This window comes from Sturnira hondurensis, unplaced genomic scaffold, assembly GCF_014824575.4.
Source record: "Sturnira hondurensis isolate 20B ecotype Veracruz unplaced genomic scaffold, ASM1482457v3 Scaffold0019433, whole genome shotgun sequence".
Classification (NCBI taxonomy): domain Eukaryota; kingdom Metazoa; phylum Chordata; class Mammalia; order Chiroptera; family Phyllostomidae; genus Sturnira; species Sturnira hondurensis.
The window spans coordinates 1,428,767-1,448,329 of NW_028092064.1; the positions used below are offsets into that span (position 1 = coordinate 1,428,767).

A 19,563-nucleotide genomic window follows, 5' to 3' on the forward strand; every position below is an offset into this window, starting at 1 on the left:
CTATACTTAACAAATAAACAAGACAACCCCAAGAAACCACTAAGGCACTTAAGACGGCAGCGTGGATGAGCCCATCCAACATGCAAGGACGTTCTAGCAGAATCCCCTGGAGTCCCAAATGTAGCAGAAATCCAAATAAAATGGACTGGCAGGACTCCCAGGAGACCCTTACTGCAGTTAACTCCACCCCCCAGCCGCACAAACCGTCATAATAGGCTAGAGCAGCAGTGGCGGCCACGCCCAGTTTCAGTTTCTTTACCTACTCACCACTCTGCAGAGCACAGGTTCCTGACTTAAGACTGTTCTACCCCTCGCCTGTGGGAGGCCTATTATTTGGCTCGCTGCTTTGACTGGAACGCGGGGCCTTTTTCCTCGGATGAATGACTGACCGACCATCTGGTTCACTGGCTACTTTCCCCCCTCAGCGTGTCATACCCTCCACGAAGCAGTAAATACGCCTTCCAATTGGGAACTCAGGTTTGACTCCAGCTCCGAAACGCGCTACACAACCGTGAATAAATAACTGAACCGAGTCTCATTTTATTTCTGGAGGGGGGAACACTGCGAGAATGGAACTCCCACGACAGGCATGGCAGGCACCCCTTCCCCGGGGTCTCTCCTCACTCCCTCACCTGCCACCGCACCCTGGACAGACCAACTACCCGCACTGCTTCTTGACCAGCCAATTTCTCTAGGAAGCCCAGTGTTTTAATGGGCCTGTTTAAAAATGCTAAACGTAAAATTTTTTAAAGTTTTCAAATCGGAAAGAAGTAATGCCACTGCTGCGTAAGCCTTGGACTCGTTTTTGGGTGTAGGTTCCATTTTGTCGGTTCAGTTTGTATTATACTATAGTTACAAAGTCTTGGGGAAGAGAGGAGTTTTAAGGCAGAGATCTCCATTTGGAAGGATTATGAATGAAAAACTTATTTTAAAAAAGAGATGGCCCCAGAATGGAATCTTACTGGATAGGAAAAAACTCAATGGGGAGAAGGAAAAGAGAACATTTCTAAAGTAGATTGCAAAGCCAAGGTGTGTTTCAGTCACAGCAATAAGATGGGATATAGGGTTATGTTTAGAGTTTATTTCATCCTAAACTTTCTTTTGTACCCTGGTACTTTTATGACCACCCTAAAAGTTCCAGGAAACCCCGGGTTCTTCAGGCCAGGCTTCAAAGACCATTACGCTTCCCGGGAGGGGGCTTCCTGGCACCGAGCTCAGGGCAGCCAAGGTGAACCCCTTGCCCAGTTTCACAGGTGCAGTTTACTACACGGTCCTTTTCTTTGTTATTTACATACACGAGTTCACTATTTTTACATAGTGTGTCTTGAATTTACTGGCCCCTGAATAAAGTTCAGACTTCTGATTACATTAATAACTTACAAGATTTTATGTTGGAACACAGGTATAGCGCTCTTACTGGACCTATCACTTGGGTGCAGTTAGGGTGACCAGTGCTTTGAACAATTCCAGGCGTCGGTGAAGTTTCTTAGCAGCCCAACTTGCATAGGCAAACATACACACACACACACACACAACAAATAAACAAACAACCCCCTCCCCCAAAAAAACCAAAGCCTTGGTGCCCTCTGGTGGTAGACTGGTTCTCGCAATCAGACTCAACTAGGAACAGGCAGGCGGGTAAGAGCACAGAAGCCACAGGATAATGAACATGGCAGGTTTTCCTAGATCATCTTTACTTGAAGATTTTCTTGGGGGGAGAGGTAAGATGGGTAATGCAAAACATTTCATATTAAACAAATGCATATAATATTGAATAGAATATAAAATTTACATTACTTTTGGAGACAAAGTAAGAGACATCAGAGACATTTCCAGGTAAGCTATCCACGAGCTTCAGGCTGTATTGCTAAACCCTGGAGGAGGAAGGAGGCCCCTGCATGCTCACTCTCATGTTAGGGGGCTGCTGCTTTGCTAGAGAGGTCTGAGAAGCAGCGAATTAAGTGCTTACTCATTTGGCAACATTCTAGTGGATTACTTAAATACCTGAAACCATATGCATTCTCATCTCCATGAGCATTTTACCTGCTTTTAAAAGTCCTGAGTAAATAGAAGCTTTATGCTTGAGCTGAAATTCATTTCCCTCTAAAGGACCCTGTGGACTGCACCACCTGACAGGAAGTCACAAGGACACTTTCCAAGGGTGTCAGAAGGAAAACCAAACTACTCACCTTCTGCAACAGAGAAAACAAAACCAAAACTGAAGAGTATATACAATTAGAACTGTGTAAAGATGTCATTTAGGGATAGGCGAACATGTAGCTTTTCGAGAAGGGGCTGGTGCTGCAGTATTTGCTTTTCATCTTTTAAATGGCAGAATCTCTTTTGAGGGGGGAAGCCATTATGCTTCTTTCCAAATCTTGTCTATTCTCTATCATTGTCTCATTGTCTTTTTTCCTGCTGTTGGCAACAATTTATCACTTTGCAACAATAGATGGAAGATGTGCATGCCTCACATAGCCATTTCCTAGGGTAATTTAGCAATGTATCGTCCTTTTTATGACATATGAGAGCCAGGTTCGTCAAACACGCTTAGAAGCATACAACGGGAGGGAGGCAGGTTCCGGTGGATGCTGCTGAGTTGTTAGGGTCATGACCTCCCACACAGTTTGCCTTACTAATTTTCTGAAGTTTCACGGAATTATTTCTCTTCTTGGGATTGTACTCTTCATTTTACAGAGCTTTGAATTAAATAAGACTTGAATTGCATGACAATCTTTAAGAAAATGCAACTTTTTTCCTTCTGTGTAAGTAAAATGAGAGGTCTGGAGCAAAAATGTCCCATTTCAGAGTAACTAAAGAGGGAATATTAGTGGTAAACTATGCTGGGCTGGGAAATAGAATAAAAAAGGCAGACACCAAACACGTCCATTTTCCCAAGATTGAATGATTATTTAGAACGCGCACCACACTATAGAAATCAACATTCTCTCCCATAATTCTGTGCATCTGGGACTATAGAAATGTCACTGTCCCTGTCCCACATCTTCAAATTAACATTCTCAGGTCACAACAATAAGTCTTCCCAAAGGGGACCTTCCGGAAAAACAAGCTATTTCCTCGGCTCATATTTCCCTGGAAAAAAAAATAAATACAAATAAAATCTAGTGTGCAATGAGGTCACTCAGTCTGAATCAGCAGGGGTCCCACTGGATGCTTCTGGGGACGTAACTAAAGGGCGGGACAAAACCGGGGCTGGCACCGCAGAGCAGCCACTTGTACCTGCAACTCACCTGGGCTCCTGTGGAACGAACTACAATTTTGCCACATGGGTGAGGCAAAAGTTACTCTCTCATTCAGAGATGATGCCCGGTTCGGATTCTGGCTCTGCCACTTGCTAGCTGGGCTATCAATACATACCAAGTGCTGAGAACAGTCCTAACAATCAGTAAGGGCTAGCTTTTACTTAGTTTTAGTGGAACGGCCGGGTGGTTAGGGAGTACTCAAAACCCTCCAGGCAAAGTAACTGCGAGTGAGCGTAACCGAGGAGACCACAGTCAGAGGCCTGCACGCAGACCCAGCCCTTCCAAACACAGGCTGTGCAGCCCTGAGTCATGTAACTGGTGTCACTTAACTGCTCAAAGCCGCTTCTTCCTATGTGAAGCGGGGTAATAAAACCTGGTGCCTACCTCCTATGGCCACCCTGACGATTACGAGCTGACAGGTGGAAAGCTCTCAGCGTGACGCCTGAGACATGCAGCAAATTTCTAGCCAAGATCTACTGCTGCCTTAAGCATTTACAGGACCAACTGTTCCCTAGGTAAGGCGTCTCACACCCTAATACATTTTCTACCTGCTTTCTCACTATAGAAGGGGGTTAGTTAGAAGGTAGGGAAAGAGGGGCCTTTCAAACTGGGATAACAGTAGGAGAGCATAAGACTCAGACTGAAACCCAGAGCGTTCATAGTAGGTCTGTTTGAAAATCACTCAAGAGCTCTAGCGTGGATTCAGAGGGTCTTGCTGGGCGTGCACACTGAGCCAAATCGACCACAGATGCACTTGGGCCTTTTCACTTGACTTCAGGCTGGGGAAGCCAGAGCTCTGTGCATGGGTGCCTTTCTCCTATGTATCACCAGTGCCACAAGGTACTGCAGCAAAGGGCTTCTCACATACTTTGTTCTGCAGTCCCAGGAAAGTGCTTCCCACTCACAGCTTTAAACTGATGGCCAATCCTGTGTTAAATTTACCACACAGCCATTGTTTTGTCTCCTAATAAAGCCTGTATCTCACAGCAATAGCAAACAATAAACTCTAGTCTGCACCAAATCATGCACTAACAAGACTCTAGCAGAGACCAGCTCTAACGACGTCATTGTGAACAAATAATACAAACAACTTCTCTCTCCGGTTCCTCTCCACTACACTGTAGGAGAGCATCTGAGTATGCAAGGAGAGTCTGAGAAGTTACCAAAAGGCGAGGCTGAGAAACAGAAATCTGAAACCAAGGCCATCCTTTGAACAACCAGGATAACTATTTACCCAGAGCCTCTGTGACTTGAACATGATCACTCAACGGCTTCTGGGTCTCGTCTAGGATCCTGCTTCCTCATTACCCCCCCGATGATTTCCAAGCAGCATGTCAGCATGTGCCAGAGCGACACTCGGAACACTGTGGAGGGCACGGCAACTGGTAGCTAAAAGCTACGCTACAAGAATTAACCTCGGATTCCAGTGACATTTTTTGAAAAAATGAAAACAAAAAGAGTAAGATATATTTGGGGGTGGGACAAAAGTAGGAGAGACAATGACAGAAGTACCTCTTTCTGCAGCGTGCACCAGCAATCTATCCAAGAATTATACACTGGGGAGTAAGGAGGGCACCCGCCAGCAAGCCTGAAACAGACAGAAGATGAGCCATGCAAATCAGTGTACAACACACTCTCTCGAGAGGTCAGTAAATCTCTGTCAAAACATTCTTCTGCCTCGACGTCTCCGCAAGAGGCAATTGAGTTCTAACAAATTTTCCCCTTCCTTATGTTTTAGATTTTGAATCAGTGAATAAACAAAACCTTCAATCAGTTAGGTATTTTCTAAAATGACTAGCTTTTTAATTTGTGGACACATGAAATTCTAGAACGCAGCACTTACATGACTGAAGAGTAGGAAAGAGGGATTTAAAAGTGACATGGTGTTTAAAAGAACCTAAATGTAACAATGGATAAGAAAGAGTGGTGACTACTTGCTCTTACTCAGGTATAACCACTTCCTCTCCAAAAACTGTCAGACACCACAGTGTGGTTAACCCATCCTTCGAGTATGCTCTGGGCTGAAACACGGCGGCTGCTCTGCCACTCATAAAACAGTGCAGCACGATATGAAATATGACAGCTGCGCTCGAAACTCCACCTGGCTTCCCATGTGGTCTCGTTGGAAAGCAGCGGCCCGCGTGTCCGATGGTATGCTGCAGCAGGGACTGCACGGGGACAGTTTTTTTGAATCGAATTGAGGGGCAAAGCCTGTCCAATTCCAAATGGTCACTGGCCTGTAGTGGCTGGAACTCGGTGGGGTCCATCATCATACCTCCACCCACCCCTCCTGCCCAATATAGTGGTAAGTTAAGAAACTTTCTATGGACCAACTTCCTATTTTCCTTTCTTTAAAACTTCCTCCACGAACCCCCTAGGAAAAAAAGGTATAGGTTGTTATTCAATCCCTGAAAATACCTTTTGTAACTTTTTATTTCACTGTTTTTAGAGAGAGAGGAGAAGGGGACAGGGAGAGAGGGAGGGAGGAGAGAGGGAGGGAGGGAGGAGAGAGGAAGAGAGGAAGAGAGGGAAAGAGGGAGAGAAAGAAACAGACATCGATGTGTTCTTTCACTCATTTACGCACTCCTTGGTGGATTCTTTTTTTTTTAATTGTTTATTTTAGATTTTATTTATTTATCTTTAGAGGGGAAGGGAAGGAGAGAGGGAGAGAAATATCAATGTATGGTTGCTTCTAGTGCGTCCCCTGCTGGGGACTGGCCTGCAACCTGGGCATGTGCCCTGACTGGGAATCGAACTGCGATCCTTTGCTTCACAGGCCCGCGCTCAATCCACTGAGCTACACCAGCCAGGGCCTTGGTTGATTCTTGCACGTAACCTGAGCGGAAATCAAACCCGTAATCTCTGCATATTGTAGTAACACTCTAACCAACTGAACTCCCCGGCCAGGGCTCCTCTGTAACTTTCAAGAAAAAGAGAAGAGAGATTTAAAATAAAGGAAAAATGTAAAAATAGAATAATTTGATAATTATCCTGCCCTTTTCAGAATAGGACCTATACTGGCAAGTGTATATAAGTACTTGACAAATATTATTCATGCCTTTCCCTATTCCAAAAGACGATATGAGCCCTGGCCGGGATGGCTCAGTGGACTGAGTGCCAGCCTTCAAACCAACAGGTCACGGTTTGATTCCTAGTGAGGGCACATACCTGGATTGCAGGCCAGGTCCCCAGTGGGGGCATGCAAAAGGCAACCACACATTGATGTTTCTCTCCCTTCCCCCCTCTAAAAATAAATAAAGCCTTTAAAAAAAACAAAACTCCCAAAACGAAATGAGCCCTGCCTGGTGTAACTCAGTGGATTGAGCTCTGGCCTGTGAAGTGAAGGGCTGCCAGTCTGACTCCCAGTCAGGGCACAGGCCTGGGTTGTGGGCCAGGTCCCCAGTTGGGGGCGCACAAGAAGCAACTGAGCTTGTATTTCTTGAATGCTGATGTTTTTCTCCCTCTCTTCTCCTCTTTCTAAAGTAAATATTTAAATAAAGAAAGTAATGAGGTGGCTGCTTATGACATAAATTAATACCACTGTTGGTCCCTCAGGCACATAGAGAAGGAAAGAGGAAATCTAGCAACAGCACCAACTGTACTTTTGGCCCCCACGTTTCTACCAGGACTGCCCGGACCATCAGGAAACGAGCAGACACTACTAGGCTGAGAAACGCAAAGCACTTACCCACAGTTGTTGACAGCCATGAGATTGGAGACAAGCACAAAGGGATAGGTCAACATGCTGGCAAAAAACTGTAAAACAGTAAAAAGGCAGGTAGGCTCTTAGGCCATTCCCAGTCTGCTTTACTCTATTCTTCCTTCTCCCTCTCAGCCTAGTGCCACTGTGGTCCAACCCTCTGACACTGGTTTGCTTTCTCAGAATCCCAGGAAAGACTAGATACATTTTTGAGCCTGGAGATGCTCCCTTCTCTTAATATGCCACTACACTGCTAACATGTTAACTAAAGGTCAGACTTCTTGTATTCTGTGATTGAGTCCTCAAATAAAACTGGACTATAATATTTTAGAGAAAAAGCAATATAACTAAATATAATTTCAAAACAGCCCTGAAGAAGGTAAGAAAACATAAGCATGCTTCCAAAGACAATGGAAACACCTTCCAAGGTCAAGTGCTGGAGCACTCCTGTGGCTCCAGAGTGTGAGGTTCTCTGTTGCAGGCCCATGGGCAGCAGGGAGGCAGGCCCGAGACCAGGGACAGCGTTCTGCTGAGAAAGGCCCCCAAGGCCCCGAGAGCCGACTAGCACAGAATCTGGGCTCGTCGGCACCACCGCTGTGCCGCCCAGACTGACAGACAGGCACAAATCTGAGTTTCCTGTGAAACATCTGGGTGTTTAAAGCAGTGATGATGCAGGCCAAATTTAAAACAAATCAAAACAATTCCTAGAAGGTCAAAGGATTTTTAAAAAAACTCACTCCTGTGACAGCTTGGGAATAACTTTTCATTTCATTCATGGTGGACACCTGGAACAGAAGAAAGCCTGTATCAGAATGAGTAAAAAGAGTAAGCTGGTATTAACAGCTAACTGTCCCCAAACATATCAATATATTCTATCTCTAAATTATTAGTTCTTTGACAGCTTGAAATTTAACTTCAAGGGTGAAAACATAAAATGCTAATTATGAGCATAAAAAGGCAGGAGTCCAAATGATTGACCTGACTGAACATGAGCAAATCCATAGTAAATGAATTTTTAAGATGGCTTAGGAACAAATGTAATGGCTTCCGGATTTCAAAAGAGGATGAGATTGGTAACCTAGTCCCATGTCCTGGAAATACAATCCCCAGACACTACATTTACACCACACCCGAGAGACAAATCACTACCTTCCTGTGCCCCCAGCTGTCCACTCAAAAAGCTTACAACACAGAGTCAGTCCTGCTCCTGGGTGAGTTCTACTCCCACCATGCTGTGGGGCTGCTTGTGTTCCAAGAGGCCCATGACTGCTGGGGCAGGGGAAACATTACTTCCAGGAAAGGCTGATTTGCCAAACCTCCCAGACTGAGGTTCCTAGAAAGCCCAATAGAGGGGTCCCCCGAACACTCCAGATGAGACAAAACACCCTGAATGCACGATACAACTGTCCTGCTTCCCGGTGTCCTCTCTCGTTAGGTGCCTATAAAGAGGTGGCCCCCTTGCAGCACACAGACCGAGATAGCTCTCCTGGGCTGACTGCGCTGCACCCTAGGGCTCTTCAGGTGCACCTCTGTACGGTAGATAGGACAGGCTGTCTCGTTAGTCTCTGAAACCTTGACTGATGTTTCCCTCTGCAATGAGGTGCGTAATGAACTGCCATCTTACTTTAAAGCTAACCGAGCTGCCGGGTCGGCAGCCACACACCTCACCCAGGCCCCGACCTACCCCATTGTCCAGTGCATAGGTGTTGACGAGGTAGGCCAGTGAGTTACAGAGCCACAAAGAAATGATGTCACCTAGGAGGCGAGGAATAAGACCCCTGCATGAAGAATCAATAAAAATAAGAATGAAGAAATGTGATCAGTAAAAAGTTAATCCACTCCACAGAAGTACTTCCCAAAGAATGAGAGCTTTCAAAACATTCCAGAACACTGAAAAGACATCGAATACCAGAAGCCAGCCCTCATAACTAGTTTGTTCTAGTGGATACACAACTGTACTTGAGGCTTACCTCTAATGATTTCAATCCTTTTTAAAATGCAGGTCAGCTCTACTGCCAAGCTATGGCCAATGGCTCACCTTACTATTAATAACTGTAAGCAGGGAGGCCCAAAATTTGCCCACTCTGGAGAAGAGGCTTAAATACGGTTTCCACTAAACTGTATTTGATATTCAAACTTGGCAGGGCAAGGATGAGAAAAACTACAGAATGAGAATGGCCCAAACCCAGATATGGGTGAGGGATATAAAAACCCGTTTCGGGAGTCATGGTGACCTGGGCGAGGCAGCATGGAGTAGTGGGGTGGACACTACCCCACAGACAGAAGACCAGGGACCAAATGTCACTTCCGTTCCCTATCGGCTCTATAATCAGCAGCAAATGAACATCCCAGAGCATCTGTATTTTTTAATCTCTAAAATGAGAAAAATAGCCCTGGCTGGTGTAGCTCAGTGGATTGAGTGTGGGCCTGTGAACCGAACAACCACGGTTCGATTCCCAGTCAGGGCACATGTCCAGGTTGCAGGCCAGTTCCCAGCAGGGGACCCACGAGAAGCAACCATACATTGATATTTCTCTCCCTCTCTCCTTCCCTTCCCCTCTAAAGATAAATAAATAAAATCTTTAAAAAATAAATAAAATAAAATGAGAACAACAAGTGGCTGTTCTGCCCATCTTCCAGAGTATTTATGATGCATGAATAAAATCAATTATGTAGAAACATTCAAAAAATAAAAAGGATCATTTACTTAATAATGAAGTTTTTATTACTATTAAAAAACAAGGGTAGCAGCCTTAAATTCTTCCAAAGTAAATCCCAGGGACTTCATACAGCCTTACAAAAACATATCCTCTCAGGATAAGGAAGCTACATGTTAGATGATTTCCCCCTTCTTCAAAAATTAATTTTCCTTATTGTATCAACGGTACGTATTGGAAACTTACTATAAGGGTAGAAACTTGGAATGAGTTCATTCGTTAGAAAAACAAACAAAACTCTCATTTAAAATGTTTTAGATAACCAGAAGCAAAAGTCTGGGATCTAAGCTAGCTGGGTCTAAATAGAGCTTAACATGAAAGTACATTTTCCTCAAGGACTAAATAAAGAGTCATGTCCTTATTTTCATTAAAGCTCTCTACTTACAAAAATCACACCCACAAACTGCAATTTACTCACGCAAAAAATCCCAGCATGCCCTCTTCCCGATAGATGGTTACTATGGAGTCACAAAGCCCACTGGGAACAGAGGAAGGAAAGGTAAAATACGTTAAGGTTATTTTGAAGCTATTTAAAAAAAATGTTCAATTATCACTTTTGACAAGGTCAAACCTACATCCCCCCACCCCTTCTACCACCCGCACTCTGCAAAGACAGTTGCATTTGGACACAGCAGTGGAGATGTTCTGAGGGTGTAACCACATGGGGTCAGTGGGAGTTTTAGCGTCAGTGGCTCTGTAACTTATTTTGAAACCCCTTCTATTTACTGGTTTTCATGCAGATCAAACGACGTAAGATATGAATTTATTCTGTAAACTCTGAGGTAACATAACAATATAAAGCACTTTAATTTTAATACTTTGGCTTCAACATATCTTGAATACTTGAAAACAGAAACACTTACCAGTACTTGGATTCTCTGCCAATGAATTGTACCATGGATCTCAGAGTGATCACTACAGAACACAGAGAGAAGAATTTTTAAAACTACATGAGATAAATTTTGATAGACCTAAAAAAATAAATAGTTTTTTTTCTAACTCACAAAAGACAGTTTGCTATGTGGATAAACTGCATAAAAGCCAAAACATGTAAGCAAACAAAAATGCCCAGGCAAGGCACCTCACGGAACCCCCAAGTCAACCACCCCAGCTGCCAGGAGGGGCCGTGCGGTAAAAGTACAGTAAGGAATCGCATTTCAGTTACCAACTGCTCACGTACCGTGGAAGGGATGTGTGATGAGGGTAGCGGCAGAACGAGCCATCATCTCTCGTGTTGTCTAGAAACAATCAACACACACTTCTGAGATCTAAATAAATGATACCCGGATCCCTGGGAGACGCAAGGTGGGTGGGTGCTGTGGAGTAAGGAAGTGAGTGACACAGCACCCCGCCCCTGGGTCAGGAAGAGGAAGTAGCCTGAAGGTGTACAACAGACACAGTGTCATTCTATCATACTTGTCACTCATGGATTTCACTTCTGTTATAGTTACTTCTCAAAATTTCTCTGCAAAGATTTCTGTGATCTTCTCAATTTTATCGGCAAGAAAAACAAATGCAAAGAAACAGGGAGGGTCACCAGCAAACAGTCACTGAGTGGGAATAAAACTGTGAGGCCTGGAGTCAGATTATGGGGTCGCTCTCACGTTGTGAGTGACCTCAGAGGCTCTGACGCACTAGACAAACGTCAGGCTCACTTGTACCTGCACTGACACCTCTGTGAGGAGAGGACTTTGACTTGGGTTTTGAACACAACCCTACAGCCCTGCAGTTATCTCAGAGCTGCTGTATTTATCTTTCTCTCTATAGGACTCCATAAAAAGGTAGTAAAGAAAATTAAATTACAATACTTGGAGGTAGTTATAAACAGAGTAGGTCTATCACTCTTTTTTTGCATTTAAACATTATCTTCGATCACTTGGTTAAGACATTCCTTAGTCCTCTTCCAGCAGTCATCCTGAAAATATCCTATGGTACAGGATGGGCTAACTAAAGTTAAGAAAACAGCCCTGGCTGGTGTGGCTAAGTGGACTGAGTGCTGGCCTGCAAACCAAGGGGTCGCTGGTTCGATTCCAGTCAGGGCACATGCCCATGCCTGGGTTGTGGGCCAGGTCTCGGGAAGAGGGCATGCAAAAGGCAACCATACATCGATATTTCTCTTCTTCTCTTTCCTTGACCCTTCCCCTCTAAAAATAAGTAAATAAAATCTTTAAAAAAATATGAAATGTCTAATACATTTACTTTTAAATAAATAATACATTTACTTTTAAATAAATTCAATTCATAAAAATTTATAAAAAACCAAGTTGATTCATCTTAGTAAGGTTTTAGAATATATATTTTAGATGACAGCATTTGATAGAAAATTATGAAGTCACTAAAGACAATTAGACAAGGTAAAGACTAAGGAATAAAAATACTTCTAAAAGCCATCAATGGCTTTTAAGTATCAGGAATGATAAATAAGTAAGTAAGTAGTACTTAAGTGAGCATCAGGAATGAAACTAACTCCCATGGCAGGATACGAGAGTGAGAAATGGGTAACGAGGAATAGTCCAAAGCCAGAATAATGTCCTAAAAGCACTTCTGGGTACATAATACCTAAACACAAAGGGTCTGGCCACTACTTTAACACTTCTGTACCAGAGGATTTCTACTCTACCGGAAGACTTTCAGTAGAAACCACTTCAATTTTAAAGATCAAATGAGCTCTGACTGGTGTGGCTGAGTTGGCTGGGTGTCCTCTGACAAAGCGAGAGGCTGCCAGTTTGATTCCTGGTCCTGGCACGTGCCTGGGGTTGTGGCTTTGGTCTCTGGAAGACAGTGTGTACAAGAGGCAACCAACTAATGTTCCTCTCCTTCTCATTTGCCCTCCCTTCCCTCTCTCTAAAAAAATAAGTAAAATCTATAAAAAGAGAAACAAAATGAGTGGGCAAAATGAGTTTCCTCGCAACGCATCTATTCCAAATAGCAAGCAAAGCTGTTCCACTCCCTCTTTTTTATGTTACACATACAGGAAAGCCCCAGGTACACTGAAGGTTAAATTTCACTTGGAACAGAAACCGCACACACAGGCCCAAGGATCCCGATTCTACCACAGCCACACCGCACACCCTCTGATTTAGGAAAATGGCAAGGGACAGAACATCTCTTACCTCCTTGATAACTCGGTCAAAGGAAGAGACTTCTTTCTGTACATTTCCAGGACCTAACTCCTGGAAACCAAATAAAAGAAGACAGATATTTTGATGGTTTTAAATAGAACTGTTCAGACAGGAGCCCACCCTCTATGTCAACACTCAGGGAGGTGAAAGGGAAACTGACTGCCTGTCCCTTCTCCTAAAGAGGGCGAAGAGCAGCAACCGCCAGGGAAAGGGTCCCACGCGTGCAGACCAGCTCCGACCTACCTCAACCTTGTCACTGTCCTGGTAACGCTGCCAAGGAAGAGAAATGAAAAGAAGGGACAATTAGGGCTGTCACAGTATCACTGAGAGAAGACATAAGATAAAAACCGTTGTTAAAAGCTGGTTGATTTTATTTTTGCTGTAAATCTCCAATTACCTTCTAATTAGTTAATTTTAAGTAAGTATCTCTAAGACAGTTTTGTTGTGAAGTTTAACATACTGGTCAGCTGAAGGGATGAGCAAATGCTCACGAGAACTCTTATCTACAAGAAAAAGGAAAGTAAATATCCAAGAACATCACCTACAAAACATACATTAAATAGAAAACAAATCAGTAAAAACATAACCTAGCACTAAGGCGATGGAAAAAACCTCACGGCTTTTTTATGGAAAAAGCAGGACCAACACCAAATTAGGGCGAGACTCTTTCCTTCAATGCACAAAAGAACAGAGAATCAGGGCTCAGCTTGAATAGCCGGGATCGCCCCACTTTGCCTTCTGTATCTATTTCCACAACAAGTAGGAGATTTTCCCCTGTATCAGAGAAGAGGATGTGAATACTACTAGAGGGAAGGCTATACTGAGAGGGGAAATGTTACATCAGAACCACAGAGAGGGCAGGTAAAATGAAAGAACCAGACAATGAAGTTCCTAGTGATGCCAGATTAAAAAAGTAGAATCACTTTCTTTTGTAAAAAGAATTATGTTTTTAAAGATCAGGGGCAAGAGCCCTGACCAGCGTGTCTCAGTTAATTGGGCTTCACTCCTCAAAGCCAAAGGTCGCCAGTTTGATTTCCGGTCAGGGCGTGTACCTGAGTTGCAGGTTTAGTCCCCAGTCTGGGTACATACAAGGGGCAACTGACTGATGTTTCTCTCTTACATCCATGTTTCTTTCTCTCTTTCTCCCTCACTTCCCTTCTCTCTAAAAATAAATAAATAAAATCTTTTAAAAAAGAAAAAGAGCCCCGGCTGGTGTAGCTCAGTGGATTGAGCTCAGGCTGCGAACCAAAGGGTTGCCGGTTCCATTCCCAGTCAGGGCACATGCCTGGGTTGCAGGCCAGTTTCCCAATAGGGGGTGCGCAAGAGGCAACTACACATTGATGTTTTTCTTTCTCTTTCTCCTTCCCTTCTCCTCTCTAAAAATAAATAAATAAAATATTTAAAGAGGAAAAAAAAAGACATAGTAATGGAAACTGTCCAAAATTATAAAAAGAAAAGAACTGAAGGGTGAAACAATTTCCGTGTGAGGAACGAACTGAAAAACCTCTCCAGTTCACAGCAATGAAGGCTGAAAAGCACCTAAGCCACATAAATCATGCAACTATTTAGCAAGATCATGATTTGTTCATCATATGATGCAGGATTAGAACTGGGGCAACTGTTAAAGCCTAAAAAAGTACAAGGAGGTCGTGCTGAGTACTAATTGAATAAGCAGCTAGTAATCATTTGAAATTTAGCACATCTGATATATTATACAGGTTGAAAGTGTTATACATATTTGGTCAGCATATACATTTCTCATTTATAACACAGATGATAACACCCTTGGTGCCAGCGGGAGACAATAATGCATGAAGAAATCCCATCAGTTTTATATTCTCAACCATACTCATGCTGAACAACCTTCCCACGGACTGTTCTAAATGGCACAGAATCTGTATTCATAACACCTTTATAAATACAGCAAAAGGCAATGATGTCTGACCTACACTGTAATCGATGCGACTGAAAAACCACTACAATCAAAATTATGTTTTAGCATTTGAAGTTAAAAGCTGGCAAAACAAAAATATCTCTAAAAAAAGAAATGTACTTTGATGTTTTTAAAAACATTATATTTCAACCACATAAAAAAATTAAGAAAATAATTCACTTACATATCTACCACCAAGGTTAAACAGATGTTAACATTTTTATCTTTTTGCTTAAGATTTCTTGCTTTTTAAAAAATAAAATGCCATAGCCCTGGCTGGCGTAGCTCAGTGGATTGAGCACAGGCCTGCGAACCAGAGGATCGCGGTTTGATTCCCAGTCAGGGCACATGCCTGGGTTGCAGGCCAGTTCCCTGCAGGCCAACTGCCAGCAGGGGACGCACGAAAGGCAACCATACATTGATATCTCTCTCCCTCTCTAAAGATAGATAGATAAATAAATAAATAAATAAATTGCCATAAATATAGCTAAATTCCACCCTCGCCTCCCCTTCCCAAAAGTAACCACTACCCTGTAGTTGATGTATACTTTAGCGAGGTTTAAAAAAAACAACAACTTTCATCCCTGGCTGGTATGGCTCAGTGGACAGAGTACTGGCTTGTGAACCAAAAGGTCACTGGTTCGATTCCCAGTCAGAGCACATGCCTGGGTTGTGGCCAGGCCCCCAGTTGGGGGTGTGTGAGAGGTAACCAATTGATTTGATGCTTCTCTCTTTCTCCTTCCCTTCCTGTCTCTCTAAAAATAAATAATAGCTTTAAAAAAATTGCAAATTTATGCAAATACAACACAGGTATGAAAACAGTGTACAAAACAGAAATGCACAATGCAATCAATAATGAAAAGGCAAATATCACATACTCACCATCCAGGTCAAGGAAAATAATTTTTTGTACCCAGAACCCCCATGCACTGGTACCTCCTTCTCTCCCTCTCCCCACAGATAAACATTACCCTGACTTTCATCTTGTTCTTTTTGTTGTTGTTCAAGATATATTTGTAACAGAAATCATTTTACTAGAGGTTAACTCTAGAAAGGAGAAGAAAATAACTTTGGAAAGAAAAAATGTTCCAATCAGCTTCCTTCCTCCTTCACATAAATAAACTAAGCTATAAGGAGATCAAATAAGTGTATTTAATGTCTGCTCAGAACAACTAGTTCAGAGGAAGAAGACTGTGTATATCAAAATCAGTTACTTCATTTTGCACAAATTCTCCTTGCTCCCCAGGAAAGAATTAAGAATGGGCATTTCACGTAAATGTTTACGTAGATAAAGAAAGGCCCTGGTTATAAATATATCTTTGTAATTGCTTGTGATCAGTAGAACAAACTACATAAAAGACCGTCCAGCCCTGCCTGGTTTAGCTCTACGGATTGAGTGCAGGCTGTAAACCAAAGGGCTGCCGATTTGATTCCCAGTCAGGGCACATTCCTGGGTTGTAGGCCAGGTCGGCCGTGGTGGGGTGCATGAGAGGCAACCACACATTGATGTTTCTCTCCCTCTCTTTCTCATTCCCTTCTCTTCTCTCTAAAAATAAAATCTTAAAAAAAGAGATAATCTAAACCTGTGGGGGGATTATCTGATGTTTTTACCTGTAAAACTTTGCCATGGACCACAGTCCCCAGAACTCCTGAACACAGTCTTGGAGTCAGGCCTGTGAACAACCCACGCTTCCCATCGATGCTGGCAATGTACTGAGCTAAAAAAACAAGTCAAAGGTTGAAATTCTAGTTGAAGAAAATGGTAACACAGATATTTCAAGAAAACATGTTTTCTCTATATTTTCTTTCAGTAACTTCTGCCCATCATGATTCTCAATGCCACCCAATTCCAAATAAATCAAAGACACTTACCATAAGAAAAGAGACCAGGAAGTTGACATACTTGCCGCCCAAAAATATTTCGCCCTACTGTTGGAGGAAGAGGTTCATATCCCACCTTTCAAAACAAGAGAATATATCAATACTAAGCAATACTCCCATGAATGCCTTGGTTGCAAGGTCTTGAATTAAGAACAAAATTAGGGTTAATATTTAACACAAGTTAAAATGCAGTGTATGTTTTCCAAGGCAATGATGAAGCATCATCCCTGTCAGTTTTTCTTTTGTCAACTGATAAGACTGATTTTCTTTTGGTTCAAATTATATAAAGTAAGCTACTTAGCTGAGACAGATTAACATCAAACAGAATAAGGGAACTTTGTGTTAGGAAGGCAAATATTTACTGACGAGTTCAACAATATTTTCTGAAGAAGATCTAGCACATTTCATACAGCTGGACATAGAGTCTTCTCATTTTGCTAAGATAAAACACTCAGCAGGCAAATGCAGACATAGCTGGAAAACTGACTTGGGAAATAATTATAAACTAAGACTATGTTAAAGAGCAGACTGCCATTAACAGTCTAATGAAGGGCATTTTAGAGTTAATGACTATCATGTTATTTCTACAGTTGAGTCTTTTTAGTACTGAAGAGATACCTGAGAGAATGAAAACACAGTAGGGCACAGTTTGAGCTCTGCTGCGGATTGTTAACCTGCTCAATTAAATAACTACCAACTGAGCTCCCTGAAAGTGTCACTGTACAACTGTTTTCAAAAACTGAGTATCTGAGCCCTGGCTGGTGTGGCTTAGTGGACTGACTGAGTGCTGGCCTGTGAACCAAAGGATCACTGCTTTGATTCAGAGTCAGGGCACATGCCTGGGTTGTGGGCTGGGCCCCCAGTAGGGGGCATGTGAGAGGCAACCACACATTGATGTTTCTCTCCCTCTCTTTCTCTCCCTTCCCCGCTCTCTAAAAATAAATAAAAACTTTAAAAAAAAACAAAACCCAAACAACTGTGCATCTGGGAATTTCACCGAAACCCCCGAGACACTTGAAAACACATAAAGCTTTGACTGCCACTGGAGAACCTTATGGTAAAGTACTTACCAATGGGCTCACAGTAGCTTCACTACAACATGCGACCCGCACAGATACTGTGTAGCTACAAATGTGCCAATTTTGGTTTAGGCAACACAGTATACTTTTCAATCCAATCAAAGTCTTTGTTCTTGGTTGAAATAACTTAATTTGGATTAGCATCAACTCAAGAATAAGAAATGTGGTCCTCCCTAGTGTGTTGCATATTTTTGACAGGTGTTTTGTGTAGACAGGAGGGCTTCCAAAAAGCCGCTCCTTTCCTTGGAGCAATGCATGATGTAATTACGTCAACTTTCAACAAAGGTTTAAAAAATGAATGACCTGCTCATCACAGAGAAATTTACAAAGACAACTGCATTTACTACCTATCAGTTTATCACTAAAACTGGCCTACTTGCCTGTGATTATAACATGCCATTTAAGAATCACTTTACGGAAGATTAGAAAGTAACACATGCTTAAACAAGCTAAAACTCAGCTGAACTGATTTCCAGCTCAGACAGATGTGATTTTCACTGTCAGGAGCCACATGGGCTGCTGTCGTTGAGGGCGCCGAGGGTATCCTTCAGAAATTTGACTCGGCCACCACTTCATTATCATTTCTGAATGCGCTCCTGTGTTTATCTGGGTATCTGGTGCTAAAATCTCGGAACAGACAGAATAGCAGCAGTAACAGTAGCAAAATAAATAAATAAATAAAAATAATGGTAATAAAATGTTGGTTCCCCTCTAATTCCAAGTTTCAACAGATTTTGTGTCCTGAGTTTGAGGCGGGGAAGGAGGTGAATGCTAATTTCAGAGGGGCGAAGAGTAGGTTTGGGAAGCTCTTGGTGGCGACCAGCCAAGATCAACCTCAGGAAAGAAAAAAAGTTCAGAGGCGCCACCGGGCAGGACTCGGCGGCAGTTGGCTACGGGGAATGGAGCGGGCCGCACTGCTCGGCGGAGGGGCCAGAGCTCGAGCACGCCCGCAGGCAGGGGGCGGGCGGCGGGCGGCGGGCGGTGGAAGTTGCCCCTGCGGGAAAAGACAGGGTAGCTAAGCAGCAGCATCTCCTGGGGCTGAAGGCCAAACAGCTGGGGCGGCGACCGCAGAGGGCGCCTGGTGGGGAAGGGGATGGCGACAACTCATACCTGGATGAGAACCTTCACGTACATGAGCGGCTGGGACAAGATGGTGAGACCCGAGCCCAGGAGCACCTGGCTGGCCGCGTCCGCCATGATGGCACCCGCGGACCGACAGACAGACCGAACCACCAAGCCACGAAGCCAGCCCCGGATCACGTGCCCCGGCCTTCAGCTTCTCTGGCCCGCCCACGCGCGTGCACGCAGGCGCACACCGGCGCGCGCCTCTCCGCCCAGTCCCCACCCTCCACCCCGCCCTGAGAAACGGCAAGAGCTCGAGCGCCCGCGTAGGGGTCTGGGCGCATGCGTCGATGGTGAGATCCGCGCCCTCCACTAGGACAGGCAGTTTGTTTTGCGCCTGCGCAGGCAGGAAGCACCGGGAAGAAGAATGGGTGTAGTCTTGGGGTGTGGGTGACCCTGAGAGTCAAGACAAGGTCAGGAGAATAATAATTGAAAGAGTTTTCCTTATGCCTCTCCTCTGCGCTTTGCATCAGCAACAAAAGGTTCAAAGGGCATTTAGTGTCAGAACTATGAAAAAAATCTAATGGCCACCAAAAACTATGCAAGTTTGAGGTCTCTCAGTAGGTTGCTATTCATGCATTCAGTTAATGTTAGCGTTTCAGCAGTGCCTTCTCTGATCTCTTATTTCCTAGTATATCGTTCTGCAGCACATATCGTTTCATTTTATCTGTCTGTCTCCTCCTCTAGGATATGAGCTCTGTGAGTTCAGGAACCAACAGCCTTTTTCATTGTGTATTCAGCCTAGC

General features: G+C 43.6%; 1 protein-coding gene across 1 annotated transcript; it reads right to left on the minus strand.

Moving 5' to 3' along the window:
* Positions 1–1,672: 1,672 nt before the first annotated feature.
* Positions 1,673–18,982, minus strand: MTCH2 (mitochondrial carrier 2). The gene is made up of 13 exons (XM_037027925.1): positions 18,806–18,982; positions 16,608–16,692; positions 16,347–16,453; positions 13,046–13,072; positions 12,794–12,853; positions 10,861–10,918; positions 10,544–10,595; positions 10,099–10,158; positions 8,648–8,741; positions 7,701–7,748; positions 6,952–7,019; positions 4,776–4,851; positions 1,673–3,093 (listed from the first exon to the last, which is right to left on the minus strand). Exons 1-13 carry the CDS (start codon positions 18,890–18,892, stop codon positions 3,007–3,009), a joined length of 909 nt encoding a protein of 302 aa, XP_036883820.1. The 5' UTR covers positions 18,893–18,982; the 3' UTR covers positions 1,673–3,006.
* Positions 18,983–19,563: the final 581 nt, after the last annotated feature.